Below are 19422 nucleotides of genomic sequence, written 5' to 3' on the forward strand. Positions count from 1 at the left end.
CCCCCCCCCCCCCCCCCCCGGGACTAGATGTGGCTGAGAATGGATGGGCTGCCGTTGTGAGAGAAGAGGAAGAGAAAGAATCTTGGAAGAAGAGTGAAGTGAGGGGTGGGAGGGGATTTCTCCGCCTCTTCTAAAGATTGAAAGAGGGTGGTCATGGGAGAGCCTTTGATGGACAGCAGAGAACAAACGCCAGCTGTAGCTGAAAGACCCCCACATAGGGCCCTTCTTCCTCCAATCTGTGCAACCCCAAAGAGATAGCGGCTCAGTAGGATACCCATCCATCCACTCACTCGATCCTATAGTCATCCTTCCATCCACCCATTCATCTTTCCATCCATCCATTTATCCATCCATCCATCCATCCATCCATCGTCCAACCATCCACCCATCCATCGTCCAACCATCCACCCAGCCAGCCAGCCATCTATCCATCCCCTCACCCACCCCATTCATCTGTCCCTTGATCCTCCCACCTGCCCCACTCATTCTTCCATCCACCCAACCATCCAACCCACCACCCATCTAGCCATCCATCGCCAGATCTATAAACCATTGCCTCTGACCCATCCCCCACCCCTCACTCCCAGGCGGGCTGGTGCTGTTTGGGATCTGCACTCTCGTCATGGATGTCTTCAAGACTGGCTACTACTCCAGTTTCTTTGAGTGCCAGTCAGCCATCAAGATCCTGCACCCTCTCACCCAGGCTGTGTTTGTCATCGTCCAGGTGGGTGGGAAGAGTGTTCCTGAGTGTGGTGGAAGGAGCCAGCATCTGGCATGAGGTCAGGAGATCTCCACTCCTCTTCGACCCTGAGCAATCAAATAAGGTGGGGATAGGACTGTAGTGTGTATCCTATGAGTCCATAAATCCGGAAGCACTTGGAAATGAAGTAATATCCAAATGTGAGCTCCTACTTAGGGGTCTTGTGATTTCATTTCAACCTAAGCAGTGACAATATCAACATCTAGGATGTCTGGGTTGGGGCAGCTGCCATGTCTCCTAGAACCTGGCTTGCCCTCCCTGGGTGCCGGTAGAGGGCATCATTCTCAGCCCAGGGTCTCGCTGTGGGCATGGCCTGTTTGGCCTCAGGTACTGCCCATATGTTCTCTATTTGTTCAGGAAATAGGGTTCAAACAAGTTCAAGTATATATATATTTTTTTTTATTTGTTGCATAAATAACACTGAAAGGTCTCATGATTGAGCTGAGGCAGGACTGGTCTTACATGGGACCAGATCAGATAGATCTCAGCCCTGTATCATGACCAGAATGACCACATGTAGGGTTCCATCTCCTGAAACATCACCCCTGCTGTGCAGATTTCCACAGTTCAACATACTTATGACTTTGGTACTTATATAGTTTTACTCTTTTACATTTTATGGGTTTGAAGGGTACTCGGGTAAAATGAAATTACAGATACCCCCACATCAACAAATACCATGACGAGGATTTATTGGCAACCAGGTGAGAGCAAGCATTTCAAGGAAAGAAAGGATGGAGGTGGGGCAGGGGATGTTGACCCCCAAAATGCCAAGAGTTTACAGGTAACAGTTTGCAGACTGAAAGAACACGAGAACTATTTTATATAAACTGTTCCATAGAAAGAAAGAAAGCTCCCAACTCCTTTTGTTAAAACTTGGTAAGCTAGTATGGGGGGTTCTTGAGGTAGAGAGAACATTCTGCTGGGTTTGGACATGGGAACTCCAGAGTTTAGCCCATCTGCAGAGTGAGTGACCTCCCCCCACCCCCCACCCCGCTCTCTCTCAACAGACTTACTTTCTCTGGGTCTCCGCTAAGGACTGTATTCACGTCCATCTGGATCTGACCCGGTGAGTCCCTGCTCCACACCTCAATGCCCATCTGGCTTGAGAGATGAGGGCTTTCCAACCTGGGGCATGGGGTCCACTTTCTGCCGCCTGGGTGTGGTTTCAGCCAAGGCCCCTTTGCTTCACCAGCAAGATTTCCACCATTTTGTCCTGTGCTGTGTGTATTGTGTATATGTGTGTGCCTGTGTGTTTTGGTGGGATGGGTTGTGTGGTAAATTATATGTGCTTTCCTCTAGAAGAGGGAGCAGCAGTGGCCTGAGCCCCTGAACCCCTTCCCCGCCCCACGCCCTCTCTTGGGTAGCATCCTGGCCAGACTTAGAGTGCCTTCCAAACTCGACTTCTCTGTTCACACAGGGGCCTGACCGCTTTCTTGCTTCCCGGCATCATCTCCTAGTCTAGCTCCCCAGTTCTCCATCTGCCCCAGGGACCCACGAGGGGCCAGATTCCAATGGCCTCTTTGCTCCCCCTCCCCAAACAGGTGTGGTCTCATGTTCACCCTCACCACCAACCTGGCCATCTGGATGGCGGCCGTGGTGGACGAGTCCGTGCACCAGACTCACTCCTATGACAGTTCCCACAGCAACACCAGCCACCACCGCTTCGCTCCTGACCGTGAGTGTTCACTCCAGATTAACCCTGGTCTGGGACTTCTAGGCCTTGGGTTGGATGCTTGTGCACCAGGACAGTCAGTCTCCCTTGCCCTCCCAAGCGAGGAGAGCCTCCCCTCCTCCAGGCTCCATACAGGCGTAGGTGACACCTGAGGGAGGGTGTCAGGGGGCATCTTCTCATTCTGGAGGATGTGGCCTTGGCCCCATGGTTCGGGTCTCCATTCCACCAAAGACTTGGGCTCCAGAATGAAAAGGCAAGGGTGATCAAAGTGGAGAGAAGGGAAGGGAGGCAGAGTTGGCTTGATGGCAGAAGCATGGGCTAGAGTCTGTCAAGAAGAAGCTAGAAAGAATAATCACCACGACAATAGTGACATTTTACTGACTCTGTATGTCAGGTGCTGTGCTAAGTGTCCTAGACACTTGGTCTTACTTAACCCTCACAACTTCCCAATGAGATGGGCACTATTATTATTCCCATTTTACAGATACAGAAAGTAAGGCATAGAAGGTTAAATAGTTTACCCAAGGTCACAGAGCTTGAAATTGGAGAACTAGTGTTGAGATCATCTTTGCTTTGAACCAATATGCTATACCGAGGAAAAATAGAGTCCATAGGCCCCCTGGTCCTAGTTCTCTCGACTTCTGTAGGGTCTCCCACCAACCAGGACCAGACTAGATGACTAGGTCCATCTGGACTTTGCCTGAACACACACACGCACACAGACGCGCACGCGCGCGCACACACACACACACACACACACACACACACAGGATGGAAGGGTCCAGGAACGGAAAGCCTAGAGGAGAGCCCAGCCCAGCAAGACTGATAAAGGGCCACCTTGCACATACAGAGAGTTCCTGAGGATGGTTTAAAACAACCCGGAGAGGTGGCCAACTTAACATACTGGGGCCCCAGGGGTGCAGAGAGGCTCATTAGAAAGGTATCTACCCAGGGGTTGGGAGGTAGGTCAATAGCTCTGCCCTCACAAGCCACACTTTACTTACGTGAGCCTCAGTTTCTGCACCTGCAAAACCAGTGGGCATAGTTCTGGGGATTGAAAAGGATGTTTGCCGAGATCCAAGGCATTCTATAAAGTGCACTCTGGACACGGCAAGGTTCTTATAGACGGGCTGCAAACCAAAATGAGGGGAGGTCACAGGAGACTCCCGGGCAAAGCAGCTCACATTCTGGGCTGAGTCGGATGTTGGGGAGAGCTGCGAGGAAGCTTGAACTTTCGGGGTTCCCAGGAGGGCCACCATCTCTCAGGACCAGAACTCTCCTATGCTGGGGAGCCAGGGGTGATTACTAGCCGGGAAGGATCGGAAATGTTTGCCTAAAGGACAAAGGGCAGTTCTGCAGTACAGATGTGTGTTCATCGAGCGCCAGCTACTATTGTTTACTGACATCTCTGGCACATAGTAGACGCTCAATAAATACCTGGTACAATGAATGACCATGCCAGGCCCAGTGCAGGTGTTTGGGATAAGGTGGTGAACAGGTCCAACTGTGATTCCACCCTAACAAAAGTCACAGTCGAAAGGTGAGGCTCTTCCGGTGGGGTGCCTCCAGGAAGGCGGGAGGGCAGTCCAGCTCTGTGCCCCTCTCTCCACAGCGGAGCGTGCAGGCAGCTCGGTGGGAGGAGACTGTCCGTGCCACACAGCCATCTGCCAGATCTTCCAGCAGGGTTACCTCTACCTGTATCCCTTTAACATTGAGTACAGCCTCTTTGCTTCCACCATGCTGTATGTCATGTGGAAGAATGTGGGCAGGCTGCTGGCCTCCTCCGCCCATGGCCACGGCCACACCCCGTCCCGGGTCAGCCTCTTCCGGGAGACCTTTTTCGCTGGTCCAATCCTGGGCCTGATGCTCTTTGTGGTGGGGCTGGCCGTCTTCATCATCTACGAGGTCCAAGTGAGTGGGGGGGGGGGCCGCACCCAGCAGGCCCTGGTCATCTATTACAGCTTCAACATCATCTGTCTGGGCCTCATGACCTTGGTCAGCCTGAGTGGCTCAGTCATCTACCGTTTTGATCGCCGGGCCATGGATCACCATAAGAACCCCACTCGAACCCTGGACGTGGCGCTGTTGATGGGTGCCGCCCTGGGTCAATACGCTATTTCCTACTACTCTATTGTAGCCGTGGTGGTGGGCGCACCCAGGGACCTACTCGGGGGGCTCAACCTAGCCCATGCTCTGCTCATGATTGCCCAGCACACCTTCCAGAATGTGTTCATCATCGAGAGCCTCCACCGGGGACCACCCGGGGTTGAGCCTCGTGATACCACCCCCAAGGAGCCCTGCCGTGGCCTGACCTTTGCCAACCTGGATGCCCTCCACACCTTGCCTGCCTGCCCATCCACCCCCAGGCTGGTTGGTCCCAGCCCAGAGGGCCCTCAGGAAGCAGTGGCCATCATCTTGGCCCCCCGGGGACACTGGAGACGCCGGTGCCTGAAGGACATTTCTCTGTTTCTCCTGCTTTGCAATGTCATCGTGAGTAACTGAGGGTCGGGGTTGGGTGGAGAGATGGGGATGGGCTGGGGGGAAGAGAAGGCCAAGGAAGGATGTTCTTCCAGGTTTATTCACTCGGCCTTCTCTGTCTTGCCCCCAGCCCACTCGAAAACACTAAAGCTCTCTAGGAGAAAAAGAGGTTCAGAGAGGGTCAGATGCAGCCCCCAGGCAAACAGCATCTCAGGGCAGAGAGGGAAAATGAAATCCCAGCCTTCTGGTGTCTGGGCTGCAGATGGAACTGGAGGGGCCCCGGGAAATGCTGGCATGGGGGCTGGGTGGAGGTGAGAGGGAGCTGTGACGTGGAGTGGGGGTGCCCTCACCCCTAGGTAGAAGGTGTGACTTCTCCTGGGAACTTGTGACCAGCCTGTTTCTCAGGATAATTGGAGCAGCATCAGGAAGTAGCAGAGACCAGCATAAGTGTGAGCAGTCTCAGCAGAGCGCAGCTGTGGGCTGGCCTGGAAGGGGGGGGTGTTCACAACAGCGCCCCCTCCCTGCTAATTCAGCAAAACCCCTTACTAAGAGAAACTCCACTCCAGGGCAGAAACACTCTCCATGAAGGCACACCCCGATCAGGAAATACCCCTTGTGTGGCTATAACCTAATAGAGAAATACTCCAGTATGGATCTAATCCCCAGGAGGGAAAGTTCTCATATGTAAACATGTACTTGTGTGAGCACATCCCACATAAAGAACACGTCTTCTGAAGCTTCATTCGATATAAAAATGGCCCTCTCAGCTGCAACCTCCAACAGAATAAGATCCCTAATATACAAACACCCTTAATGTGGGTCTATCCTGATGTTGGGCACATCTCTAGAGTGATTCCACACCAGTGCACGCTATGGAAAATATACCAACAGGCTTGCCTTGGGTGCTTTCTCAGTGTGTCCCCACTGTGAATACTTCCCAACCAGCAGATAATCTGTTAAAGAAAAAAAAAAAGAAGAAGAAGAAGAAGAAGAAGAAGGAAAAGAGTGATCACCAATCTTTGACCCTCCAGTGAAAGCAATAAGGCTCAAAACCTCCTTGTATCTTGGGCCAACCTGGAAGCCCGCCCCCAGCCTGGCCCCGCCCTCACCTTCCATCCCCAGGTCCCAACTGCAGGCTGAGAACCACCTTCTGGGAGGCTGTTTTTCTCCAGGTTATCTGTTCCTGGGTCAACTCTAGGAACATCGTCTCCAACCCCTTCATTTCACATGACCCGAAGAGGCTCAGAAAGGGGCTGTGTGTGTCCAAGAGCACAGTGAACTGGGGTTGAAGAGGGTGGGGCTGGCCCAGAAGCCGTCATTCTTTGCCTCATACCCCACACCCCAACCGTCTGAGCTCCAGCCAGAGAGGAAGCATGATTCCAGCTTTCACATCCTCCCAGACCTGGGAAAGGGGTGGAGCTGGAGAACAGAGATCATGGAGGGTGGTGGGGGGTACACTTCTGGGTGGATCCTGACATACGCCCTCCCCCGCCCTGAGCCTGTCTTGTTCCACCAACACCGGGCATACATCTCTCCAGGGCAGAGCTGCTGATTTGGCCATTTGTACCAAATTCTCACATCATCTATTTTCACCACCTCCGCATCTCACAAATGAGCCATAATAACAAGGTGGATGTGATCACAGGGGGAGCCCCAGCCTGGGGGTGGGCAAATTCAGTTGGCTGCGTTTCCTGAGCTGCTTAAGTGAGTGCCAGGTCCTACCCAAGACTCCAAAGGTCCCCACTCACCAACACCCAGCCCTTGCCGTCCAACAAACTGGAGGGCTGGGACCCCCCATCTTGCCACACCCTTGCCCCCGCAAAACCCACAGAAATGACCCTCAAGGCCAGCCGGGCCAGGTCCTGATGCGCCCCTCTCTCTGCACAGCTGTGGATCATGCCTGCCTTCGGAGCCCGTCCTCACTTCAGCAACACTGTGGAAGTGGACTTCTATGGCTACTCGCTCTGGGCAGCCATCGTCAACATCTGCCTGCCTTTCGGCATCTTCTACCGTATGCACGCTGTCTCCAGCCTGCTGGAGGTCTACGTGTTGTCTTGAAGCCCCCAAGAGAGACACACAGGGGTGGGGCTTGGCTTGTGTGTCTATTCAGAGACCCCACCCCACCCCCAGGAGAGAACCCCAGGCTGGCAGTCACTGTGCCACATTACCACCCATTCCCACTGGCCCCAGGGTAGAATTTTCACAAAAGTTATTTTTCCAGGATGAGTTTTTAAATCATAGTCAGGACATACCCACCCACCCCAGCAGGACCCTGGGGTATGGAGTGACCAGGGAAGGGAGACCTCTCCCCATAGTATCTAGGACAAGGCAAGATCTGCAAGTGTCCGTGGCTCTGGTGCCACCCCTAATCCCAGCCTTGTGGCCTGGCCGGGACTGCTGCCTGGAGCTGGAACCACCTGCAGTTTGCCCCTCCGCCCCCCGCTTCTTGTCTCAGCTTCCCTGTCTGAGCTGATTGCCAGAGAGGCTCTTGTGGGTCAGAGCTGGAAGGAACCCCGGAGATTCTCAAGTCTCAAGCTTTTCAGTGGGTGAACCAAGTGTGAGTTATAGACTGGCTACAGACCAGTACCTGGGTGCCTGGGAGGGGCTGGACGGGGTACCCAGGCTGCCATCTTCCTCTTCCCCTTATTCTCAAATGACAAATACATTTGTTTATGTGTTCCGTGAGGCATGAAAGGTTAGGAAGGACTGACCTGGTCAACTACCATTTTACAAAGAAAGTAACAGAGGCCCAGAGAGGCAAAGTGACTTGCCCAAGGTCACAGAGCCTTTCCGCTAAGCATAATGATTTTCAAACAGCAGAACTTCTTTTTCCTCAAATAAAATATTTCAGGAACCCAAGTTTATAGCATAAACAGGGCTGTTCTAGTTTAAAAGGTGTCAGGGGACACAGAACCTTACAACGGGGCCTTCTCTTACCCACCACTCCCACTCCATGGGCTTCTAATCTAGGAAAGGCATAGGTAGATTTAGCAGGATGAGAACATGAGGAAGTCAGGCAGACAGAGATTGAAAAGAAGACCCTGCCAGCTAGAAGAGGGGGAAGATTCAGTGTCCAGCCACAGCGAGGTGAAGGGGGACCGGCTAGAGAGGCCGAAGGGTCACTTCGGTGACCACTTCGGTGGACAGCGGTGGGGGCTGGGGCGTGGGGAGCGTGGGGGCAGAAGCACGTAGAACACAGGGAGCTTAAGAGGAAGCCGCGCCCGGACTCTGCCCGCAGAATGAGATGGGCAGGTCTCAGAGGCTGCAGGAGGAGTGAGGAGGGCCAGAGGGGGCGGCTGCCCCCCACCCCACCCGCCTCCTGTGGGTTGGAATGAGGTCTCTTCTGCCCCAAGTTCACGTTCGACTTAGGGAGACAGAGTGGAGTGGCGAGGTTGCTGCAAGACCGCACCCCTACCAGGTGCTGGGTGGGGTACAGGAAAAGGCGACACCAAACCTGAGGGGGGGGGGGTCCAGTCTGCTTGGCTGCCGTAGGAAAGTGTGGCCTGAGCCCCGCAGGGCCTTTGCCGAGGCCTAATGGCCTAAGGACGGTGCACCCCAGTCCACCCCGGAGGCGGGCTGCCGCGGGTCCTCTGACCCTGAGGCCCTAAGCCCGCACGGCCTCCGGCCCCGCCCGCCCGCCTAGCTGCCTCGCTATTGGCTGCAGCGTCTGGGAGCCCCTGGCTGGGTAATTAACGAAGGATTAATGAGATCCCCAAAGTCAACAGAAAAATCGATGGGCCACGGAGCCTGAGCAGCGGCTGCGCAGTCCCGCAGGGGAGGGCGTCGGGGGCATCGGTGCGGGCCCGGGGGCCTCACCTGGACTGAAGATCCGCGCTGCGCCGGCAGTCGGTCAGCCGGGGCGATGCCAGCCCAGGCCTCAGGTAAGGCTCCCGGCGGCGGCGGCGCCAGGCCCCGGAGCTCCCTTCGACTGCCGGCGGGACTTCCCGGGCGTGCCCATCCTTGACATTTACACCTGCTTCGGGTTCAAGGACTAGGGGCTGTAGGGGTAAGGGAGGGAGGGCGGGATGACTAGGGGGAGGCCAACCCCTGGCGACCCGAGAACCAACCCTTCTCTATCCCGCACCCCAACCCAGGTTCCGCTGCCCACCTTCTTTCCGCGAATAGGGGGCACACAAAAATCAGCAAGGCGGGTCCCACCCTAGCCGGTCTGGGGGCGCACAGCCAAAAGTGGGTGCTGAGGCCAGGAAGAATCAAAACCCAGGATGGCTGGGTCAAGGGCTGTGGGGTTGGGGCTGCTTGGACATGTGGTCTGAGGTGTATGTGTAGCGGCTGCCCCGGGCACCGCGGTCCCTCGAGTGGCTCAGAGAGAAACCCCCAAGGTCCCGGCCCGCGCTCAGCTGCCTCCTCCCGAGCTGGTCCTGCGGCTCCGGGCCAGGCGCCACGCCCCGACGGCTCCGCGGCTTTCATCATCACCTGTCTCTAATCGCGACCCACAAACCAGTTTGGTGTCCGGGCCCTCCCTTGGACTGGCGTCGCGCCAAGGGACGTGCCAGAGGGCGGCGGATTCCTCCTTGTCAGTCCTGGGTGCCCTAGCCTCTTTCCCGCGCCCCCCACTTGTCCCACCCTGGCACCCTCCCCGCCGCAGACGGAATTCGACCACTTCCAGGACTCCCTCTAGCGGCCGTTGGAGGGTAGGATTTGGGGGTGGGGAGGGCAGGGAAGGGGACCCTGAAGAGAGAGGACCTGGAACCTTGTCCTGGAGTGTCCCCTCTAGGCCTGCAGTCCAAGCAAAAACCACCCCTGAAATTTACCAGTAATCCTGACCCTTCCAGCCTCTCCAGGACCTCGACAGAACTGAAAGGAAAGACACAGATAACTAACACTGAGAGTTTTCTGTGTGCCAGACATGGCTCTACATGCATTTACACGCATTAAATCATTTAATTTTCATGAAACCCCGATGAGGTAGGCATTATGCATTAAGTGCTTCATTTATTCGTTCAAGAAATCTTTACTGAGTATCTTCTATGCACCAGGTACTATTCCATGGTTGTACATCCATTTTACATATGTGGAAACTGAGGCACAGAGAGTCTCAGTAGCTTATCCAAGATCACAGAGATAGTAAGTGCCAAAATTGGGCTCATTAGGCTCTACTGCCCTGGGAAGATGACGGACATTGTGGGGAAGGCAAGAAGGAGTCAGGGTTGGGACAAAAGGAGCAGGGAGGTGTCCCTGTGAGTCTCATACTTGCTCAACTTGGAGGACAGATAAAGATTATGTCTAAAGTCTCTGGGATTGGGTCCGGATGGAAAGCATTTAATGGGAAGGGTCTCTGTCCATGGCTGTGGTGCTGAAAGTTCCCCCAGAAAATGGCAGAGTCGGTCAGCAAGAGCAGCGTGCTTGTGATAGGTTTGGAGGGTTCAAGTTCAGGAGGACCTGGTCCCTGCCCTGGAGGCTCTCCTGGCCTTGAGGGGGTCTAGCCATGCCCACAGCACCTCACCAGACAGTGCACATGCACTCCCAATAGATGCTTGGGCAGGGAAAGAATGCTTCCCGGGAGAGGTTCTTAAGGTAGGTGGAGAAGATGGGCAAGAGCCATTGGGGGAAGGTAACAGGTGAGGCAGAGGAACAGCAGCCTCCAGAAGTGATGGGGGGAGGGGTGTGGGAAGCCACACAAGGATGGATGGAGCCTTGGAGCTTTCTGGCTGGGCCTGGATCGACATGGGGAGTAGGTGTCCAGAGTGTGACGAGGGGGCTGGACAGGGAGAGGGCAAAAGACGACAGAGGGGACTGGGAAAGGGGGACAAAATCATTTGTAGAATCTTGAAGAGAGGACCAAGTGTTATTCTATTTGCCATAACAGAACCACAGAAGGTATGAATATTGAGCAAAGAGCACATGGGAGCCTGGGGGTTTGGAAAGACTGTCTTTTAGAGCCAAATGTGGTGAGGGTCTTCTGGTGGTTACAGAGAGGGAAAAGCTGAAGCTCCTGAAGCTGAGTTAAAGGGTAGAGACAGAGCAAAGAGCAGTGAGTTAGAAGAGAATGAGCATGACAGGTGATGCCCCAGGGGGCCCATGGGGCACCTAGTGTAGCCTTGGCCTGGGGCTCAGGGAAGGCCGCTTAGAGGAGGTGGGGTTCTGCTCTAAGCTGCAGTCAGCCAAAGGGCAAAGGGGTGGGCATTATGGGCAAAAGGCGGCATGGGCAGACGGGGTGGTGAACAAAAGCAGGCACATTCTGGGAGCTACAGCAGGATGACACAGTCCGTGGCAGGCAGTGGGGTCTAAGGACAGTGCTAGAGAGCTAAGTCAAGGCCAGACCAGGAAGCAAAAGCAGCTAGCCTCCAAGCCTGTACTAAACATGCACCGTAAGTTTTCATTTTGAAAGGCAGTGCAGGCCGTGCTAGATAGTTTGGACTTTATACTGAGGGCAGTTGTCTTATTTTTATTTTTATTTCTTTAGTTCCATTGTAATTAACATACAGTGTCATATTAGTTTCAGATGTCCAAATAGTGATTCAACAACTCTATACATTCAGCAGTGCTCGTCACAGTAACTATACTCTTAATCCCCATCACCTATTTCACCCATTCCCCCCACCCACCTCCCCTCTGTAACCACCAATTTGTTCTCTACATTTAAGAGTCTAATTTTTCATTTGTCTCCTTTTTGCTTTATCTGTTTTGTTTCGTAAATTCCATATATGAGTGAGATCTTACGGTATTTGTCTTTCTCTGATTGACTCATTTCCCCTCAGCAATTGGGAACCTTGGCGGGCTTACAGTAGGGGAGAGGCACGGTGGGTAGGGAGACCAGTGCAGGAGAGAGCAGAAGAGGCCCTGAACTAGGGTAGAGGTTGAGGTCAAGAAAAATCTAAAGGAGGGGCGCCTAGGTGACTCAGTCGTTGAGCATCCGACTTTGGTTCAGGTCATGATCTCACAGTTCGTGGGTTCAAGCCCCGTGTTGGGCTCTGTGCGGACAGCTCAGAGCCTGGAGCCTGCTTCAGATTCTGTGTCTCCCTCCTCTCTCCCCGCCCCTCCCTTGCTTGTGCTCTCTCTCTCTCTCTGTCAAAAATAAATAAACATTTAAAAGTTTTTTTAATAAACATTAAAATGTTTTAATAAAAATAATAAAATAAAACAGTAAGTAAAGAAAGAACTATCTAAGAGAGGTTTGCAGGCTGGAATGGACAGGCTTAGACCTGAGAGGTTGATAGGGGAGAGGCGAGGAGGGTACCTGGCTACCTGCTGGGAGAGGTGGGAATGGAGAGGCCTCTGACTGAGGTAGTTAAGAAGCAGACCTCCTGCCCGCCTGGAGGATGGGCACAGAGAGCACTTGGCACCCCGAGCCCAGAGTACCAGGGATATGGGCAGTGGCAGCACCAAGGGAGAGCTTCAGAGATGGCCAGGGATGGCGAGAGGGCCTCCCGGGTCAGCTCAGGAGAAGCCTTCCACGGGGACGGCACCCGGAACCATCAGACCATCCTCACTGTCTAGTGTAGTTTCAGCCCCACAAGGAATGAATACCCAAAGGGCCCACCGGGGATCATGCTGGACTCCCAGCCTGTCCCGTGTTCACAGTGGATATTGAAAGTCAATCCCAGAACTTTGCCCCTAAATCTTAATGTGCTTTAAAATTACTTTCAATCCCATAAAAAATGTGCCTTTAAAAACTAGAGCATTGGGGGGGCGCCTGAGTGGCTCAGTCAGTTAAGCGTCCGACTTCAGCTCAGGTCACGATCTCGCGGTCCATGAGTTCGAGCCCCGCGTCGGGCTCTGGGCTGATGGCTCAGAGCCTGGAGCCCGCTTCCGATTCTGTGTCTCCCTCTCTCTCTCTGCCCCTCCCCCGTTCATGCTCTGTCTCTCTGTGTCTCAAAAATAAATAAACGTTAAAAAAAAAAAACAACTAGAGCATTAGGGCACCTGGGTGGCTCAGTTGGTTAAACGTCCAACTCTTGGTTCAGGCTCAGGTTTGTGAATTCGAGCCCCACGTATGGCTCTGTGCTGACAGTGCAGATCCTGTTTGGGGTTGTCTCTCTCTCCCTGCCCCTCCCCTGCTCACACACACACACAGACACACACACTCAAAATAAATAAATAGGCTTTAAAAAAAAATTACAAAATAGAAACTAGAGTGTTAAACCACTCCCAATCCTAGTACCCTACTCCCTTCCCTAGAAGAAACTCCTATTGCGAATCTGGTGGATGTCTTCTAGACTTTTATTCTTTTTTTTTGATGTTTATTTATTTATTTTGGAGAGAAGGAGGGAGGGAGGAGCAGACAGAGCGGGAGAGAGAGAATCCCAAGCAGGCTCTGCACTGTCAGCACAGAGCCCGACCTGGGGCTTGCTCGCACGCACTGTGAGATCAGAACCTGAGCTGAAATCGAGAGTCAGATGTTTAACCAACTGAGCCACCCTGGCGCCCCTCCTCTAGACTTTTAAAAGTAATTTTATATATACACATATACATCCATAATCAAGTATCATTCAAATCACAGCATTCTTTCCCACCAACCTCACACTCAGCCTCAGGATCCTTCTCAACACATTGTAGGTAAACATTACCCAGCTAATCAAAGTCAGAACAAGAGAGGACACCTTCTTGTTCTCCCTGCCTTCCAGAGGGAAATTCCTCCCAGAAGTCAGCAGAACACAATCTGCCATTTGGTGGTGACGAGTCACAAAATGTCCAGTGGCCAGACATTATGCAGATGCCCCTGGCTCCCTTGACAGAGTTATTTTCCGTCTTCAGATCAGGCACTGAGGCAGAAAGTGGGATAACCTTGCAGGGCGTTGGGAGGGAGGTATTCCTCAAGCCAATCGAAATAATCCCTATCTTTATTTGGAGCACAAAGGATTCCCATATCCCCTGGTTTGTTTTTTGTTTTTTGTTTTTTGTTTTTTGTTTTTATTTTAGAGAGAGAGAGCACAAGCAGGGGAGAGGGGCGGAGGGAGAGAGTATCCTAAGCAGGTTCCGCACTCAGCACAGAGCCCGACGTGGGGCTCAATCCCACGGCCCTGGGATCATGACCCGAGCCAAAATCAAAAGCCAGATATTCAACTGACTGAGCCACCCCTGGTCTGTGTGAACCTCCTCAGGTCCTGTAAAGTAGACAAGGAAGCTGCTATTATTTCCAGTGTCTGACCAGGGAGGTTGCATAGCTTGCCCTAGGTCACACAGCAGTTAAGGGCAGGGGTAGAATGAAACCAGGAAAGCCTGGCAGCCAACCAGGACCCTGTGTCCCCAGCCCCTTCTCAGCCTGCATCCATGGCCTCTCCAGAAGCACAGAAGACTGGAGCGGCCCCAGCCGAGGAGAACCAAGTCGGCACGGGGGCCGAGAAACTGGGAGCTCCTGCCCCCCCGTACCAGAAGTCCTGGCTGGCGCGGCATTTCTCACTGCTGCGGAGAGACAGGCAGGCCCAGAAGGCAGGGCAGCTCTTCTCGGGGCTCCTGGCCCTCAATGTGGTGTTCCTGGGTGGAGCCTTCATCTGTAGCATGATCTTCAACAATGTGGCTGTCACGCTGGGCGACGTGTGGATCCTGCTGGCCGCCCTGAAGGCCCTGTCCCTTCTCTGGCTCCTCTATTACGCCACCTGCACCACCCGCCACACACACGCCATGCTCTTCCGGGACCCTCATGCAGGATCCATTTGGGTGCGGGGTGAGTGTTGGGGCACGGGGTGGCCGGAGAGGGGTGGGGAGGGAGAGCCGGGCCCAGGGAAGGCGCCAACGGCCACCTGGCCCGGCCAGGCTCCCTGGTGCTCTTCGGCAGCTGTGCCATCTGCCTGAACGTCTTCCGAGTGGGCTACGACGTGAGCCACATCCACTGCAAGTCTCAGCTGGAACTCATCTTCCCCGTCATCGAGATTGTCTTCATCGGCGCCCAGGTGACAGGCCTCTCCCGTCCCCATGCCGCATGCACACACACACCCCGACCATGCCTAGGCGCAGCTTGCGGGGCCTAGCATATGTGCACACGGGCCGCAGCCCCCCACTAATGCCTGCCTCCACATACCCACGTCCATGCACAGCTACGTGTACCTGCATCACTGAAATGCAGGCCCCTATACATACACCTGCCTGTGCATACTTGCATGTCCCTAAATCCACACCCCCCAGGAATACAGAGCTACTCTTAGGAACCAACATCACTCACACTCCTGAGTCCCTGTCCTGTGCCGGGCATTGTGCTGGCCGTTTCTTTGCATCATCCCGTCCATTTCCCTGAGAAGTAGGCATTCCCCTAAGAGGTGGGCATTTTAGCCCCATTTTAGAGATGAGGAGACTGAGCCTCTGAGATATTTTGCCACTGACCCAAGACGACACAGCAAGGGAACGGCAGAGCCAGGATTCCAGTCCAGACGTCCTCACTGTCACTTCCATTGTACATGCATACAAGCAACTGAGGCACATACCCCACGCTCCCGCCACCCCTGCCCCCAGCCCCTGGGCTCAAGGCCCCATCTCTTTCAGACCTGGGTGCTCTGGAAACACTGTAAGGACTGTGTTCAGGTCCAGACCAATTTCACTAGGTAAGATGGGGTACCTTCTCTCCCTCCAACCCCTGGGGCTCCCTGTCCCCTGCCAGTGCCTGCTCCCACAGCTTCCTTGGACAGGGTGTCCCTGGGGTGGCACGTCTGTCCGGGAAGGGGTCCCAAGAGGCCTCTAGGGCTGCCTCTCCTGAAGTCCTAATGCCAGATGGGATCTGGCTTTGGGAGAGAGCTGTCTCCCCCAAGGCAGTGATTGATGGTGAGGGCGGAGCACGCGGGAGCCAGCCAGGCTGTGTGGACACAGTGTGGCACCTCCTCCAGGTGTGGCCTGATGCTGACCCTGGCCACAAACCTGCTGCTGTGGGTTCTGGCTGTCACCAACGACTCCATGCACCGTGAGATCAAGGCTGAGCTCAGCGCCCTTGTGGAAAACTTCTCAGGTACAGAGGAGACATGATCCCCCAGCCCCAAACGCACACACACACACACACACACACTCGCACGCACACGCACATTCCCTCCCAGAGTGGGAGCAAACTCTGGATCGTGACTACACGCTGGTCCTCGTCCTGCCCCATCGGTGCTGGCACCGCGCAGCCCGGCTCCAGGCATCTAGCTGTCACCTTAACTAGCCACAAATCCTGGCTGAGCTACTCGCTGATAAGTCCAGGTATGCGCCCCACCCCTAGCATTCACATTTTACTTGCAAGAAATTAAAAAGGCTTCAGGACTGAAAGGAACGGATGTCTTCCTAACACAGTTGTGGATCCCCGGACATATCAGGAGAGACAGAAGATTTCTGGGCGGAAGGCCCTCCCGCAGATTGTTCCATGACCCAGTCCCCTACCTGTACAGTCTGCCCTTAGAGGCTACATCCCACACACCTACATGGGGGTTTCAGCCACACCTGTATATGTAAAGCACACCCCTCCCCAGGTGGCATCACCATCCTGACCCGTGTACAGCCAAGCCTTCCCAGCACATTCATGCATTTGCACCCCCGCTGCAAAAATCCCAGCCTGCCTATGTACTGCGGACATTCTTTAGACTCAGATACATTTTTCAGAAGAGCTGTGCTGAGAATTTTTGACAGGTGACACCATGGATTCTTTTAGTAAAAGCAAACATACAGATGAGTAAAAAAACGGGATATATCCATCACCTAGAGGTAATCATTATTAACACGTTGCTATAATTTCAGTGTCTTACCGAATTACATCATGGAGATCACAGCATTTCATCTCAAAACACTTTCATGCACATCTCTTTAAAATAAGTACATTTCCCTCCACTACCACAATGTTATAATTTCTTTTAATTTTTTTAATGTTTATTTGTTTTTTGAGGGAGAGAGAGAGAGTGCAAGCAGGAGAGGGGCAGGGAGAGAGGGAGACACAGAATCCGAAGCAGGCTCCGGGCTCTGAGCTGTCAGCACAGAGCCTGAGGTGGGGCTCAAACCCACGAACCATGAGAAATGAACCTGAGCCGGATCATAATCTCTAACAGAATTCCTCAACATGATCCCCATCCTCTCCATCGACCTGTTCAGCTTTCCCCAACCAGCCTGTGAAATGTCTCCTACGATGCTGTGTTCAAACATGGTTCTGTCTCTTACGTCTCTGTTTTCCTAATGGCATCGAGGTTTGTCAGGCTGCTTCCTGGTGGTGGCATTTGACTTGTTCTCTTCCCTGCTCAGCCTGCCACCTGGAAGTATGGACCAACGCCTCGATCAGATCCAGGTTAAACGCTTTGGACACTGGCATTCCACAGTTGATGCTGTGAGCTTTGCAAGGGACCTCATCGCGAGGCAAGGTGTCTGATTGCCCCACAGAGCATGTAGCCGAGGGTTCAGATGCAGCAGCCAGATCCTCCTGTTGTAAAGTCATAGACTTCCCCTCGTGCCCGAGAAGTAATCTGTTGAGGTGACATTTGGCCCCAAAGACATGATGTGTCTTTACAAAAGCTTGGCTCCTGAAGTCTGAAATCCCTTTGTAAAGAAACGACCATCCCGCGATTTCTGATTTCTGTCTCTGGACCTCAGTTTCCAAGTCTGTAAAATGGGTGCCATACTCCCGGAGTGTGGGACTGACTGGTGCGGCCGGTTTCCTCAGAACGAGGCCCACCTGAACAACTATCCCTTCCCACCCTGCCCCCTCCCAGGCAATGACACCAACACCTGCGTGTGCCTCAATGCCACGGTGTGCGAGGTCTTCCAGAAGGGCTATCTGATGCTCTACCCCTTCAGCACCGAGTACTGCCTCATCTGCTGTGCCGTGCTCTTTGTCATGTGGAAGAACGTGGGCCGCCACCTGGCACCCCACGCAGGTGCCCACCCCGGCACGCCTCCCTTCCACCTGCACGGGGCCATCTTCGGGCCACTGCTTGGCCTGCTGGCCCTGGTGGCAGGCGTGTGCGTCTTCGTGCTCTTCCAGATCGAAGCAAGTGGCCTCGCCATCGCACGCCAATACTTCATCCTCTACTATGCCTTCTACGTAGCCGTGCTGCCCGCCATGAGCCTGGCGTGCTTGGCGGGCACGGCCATCCACGGGCTGGAGGAGCGAGAGCTGGACACGCTCAAGAACCCCACCCGCAGCCTGGACGTGGTGCTGCTGATGGGCGCGGCGCTGGGCCAGATGGGCATCGCCTACTTTTCCATCGTGGCCATCGTGGCCACTCGCCCCCACGAGCTGCTCAACCGCCTCATCCTGGCCTACTCGCTGCTGATTATCTTGCAGCACATCGCCCAGAACCTCTTCATCATCGAGGGCCTGCATCGGCGTCCGCTCTGGGAGACGGCAGGGAAGCAGGAGGCCGAGCTGCCCCGCCGGGGCTCCCTGCTGGAGCTGGGCCAGGACCTGCGGCGGGCCTCGCTGGCCTACATCCACTCCTACAGCCACCTCAACTGGAAGCGGCGGGCGCTCAAGGAGATCTGTCTCTTCCTCATCCTCTGCAATCTCACAGTGAGTGGACAGGGCGGGAGCGTGGGGACGGAGCTGCCCGGGTGGCCTCAGGGACCCTCAGGAAGGAAGGAATGGTGCGTTCGTTGAGCATCGACTGTCCCAAGGGCAACGGGCCTGTCCCTTTTATTGTCAGGGACACATGCACCTTTCCCACCAGCTCCAAGCTGAGAGCAGTGTCCCCCAGCTCGCTGTAAGGTGCCCGCATGAATGAACGTGCCAAGCATATAGCTAAGTGCTCTTTACAAACATGGAAGATTTCCACCCTCAGGAAGTGTACTGTCCAGCTGGAGAGACACCAGGGGGCCAGTGAGGGAATTGCCAAATAATTGATCATCCACTGAATTGGGTCAAAGGGATCATCAAGTGCCTGGTTTCCCAAAAGCTCTCTGGGGGAAGGTGTTGACGATGGCTGCTGGCTGTCTGGCAGCTAAAGTCTCGCGTCCACCTCCCCATGCCGTAGCTCAGCTCCTCACTGAATCATCACAAGAAACCCCTGCAGCAGCCACCGTCATGCACCATCCCTGTCCCCATTTGATAGATGGGGAAACGGAGGCTTAGGTTGTCCCACAGCCCGTCAGGGGCAGTGCCGGGACACCCAGGGTCGTTGGAGCGCATGAGGAACACATTCTAGGCGCACCGTGCTGGAAACACCTCAGGTGGTGAAGCCCCTCACACAGGCCACCATACATCATCACCTGGCCCTACGTGCAGTAGGAGTTCAGAGAAGGAAATGTGGGCCCAGTGGGCCAAGGAAGGCCTCGTGAAGATTTAGTCTGGGTCTTGAGAAAGGGGCAGGATTTGGACAGAAGACAGGACCAGGCAGACAGAGCAGAGAGTCAAGACTGGCAGAGAAATGGAGCCAGAGCGGAAGAAGGTGGTTGAGGTCAAGGCATAGGGGAGCCCAGAGCAGGTTGGGCCATGGCTGGTGGCAACGTGAGGCCACATGATCCACCTAGAGTTCAGGCTGGCAAGCCAGGGAGGTGGCTGTGGTACGGGGTGGAGGATTCAGGGAGGAACGGCTTGCTTTGAAAGCCCAGGGCTGAAGGGATGAAGGGCTGAAGCGGGGGGGGGGGGGGGGGGGGGGGGGGGGGGGGG

General features: G+C 54.4%; 2 protein-coding genes across 4 annotated transcripts in view; both read left to right on the top strand.

Annotated features, from left to right (window-relative positions):
- OTOP2 (otopetrin 2) overlaps window positions 1–7786 on the top strand; it is a 23911-nt gene extending 16125 nt beyond the window's left edge. For all 3 annotated transcript variants that reach the window (XM_040456344.1, XM_040456343.1, XM_040456345.1), the window contains 5 exons: window positions 588–724; window positions 1771–1829; window positions 2305–2438; window positions 4048–4925; window positions 6801–7786. In XM_040456344.1, the coding sequence (XP_040312278.1) occupies window positions 588–724; window positions 1771–1829; window positions 2305–2438; window positions 4048–4925; window positions 6801–6971 (1379 nt within the window). In that variant the 3' untranslated portion in view covers window positions 6972–7786. The remainder of the gene's footprint in view (window positions 1–587; window positions 725–1770; window positions 1830–2304; window positions 2439–4047; window positions 4926–6800) is intronic.
- A 622-nt stretch (window positions 7787–8408) lies between these two features.
- The window catches only part of OTOP3 (otopetrin 3), an 11950-nt gene continuing 936 nt past the window's right edge, over window positions 8409–19422 (top strand). Inside the window, exons 1-6 of the mRNA XM_040456348.1 lie at window positions 8409–8794; window positions 14125–14538; window positions 14628–14764; window positions 15351–15409; window positions 15689–15807; window positions 17528–18327. Of these exons, the coding sequence (XP_040312282.1) occupies window positions 8776–8794; window positions 14125–14538; window positions 14628–14764; window positions 15351–15409; window positions 15689–15807; window positions 17528–18327 (1548 nt within the window). The 5' untranslated portion in view covers window positions 8409–8775. The remainder of the gene's footprint in view (window positions 8795–14124; window positions 14539–14627; window positions 14765–15350; window positions 15410–15688; window positions 15808–17527; window positions 18328–19422) is intronic.

This window comes from Herpailurus yagouaroundi, unplaced genomic scaffold (assembly GCF_014898765.1).
Source record: "Herpailurus yagouaroundi ecotype Mexico unplaced genomic scaffold, PumYag 217, whole genome shotgun sequence".
In the NCBI taxonomy this organism is placed as follows: domain Eukaryota; kingdom Metazoa; phylum Chordata; class Mammalia; order Carnivora; family Felidae; genus Herpailurus; species Herpailurus yagouaroundi.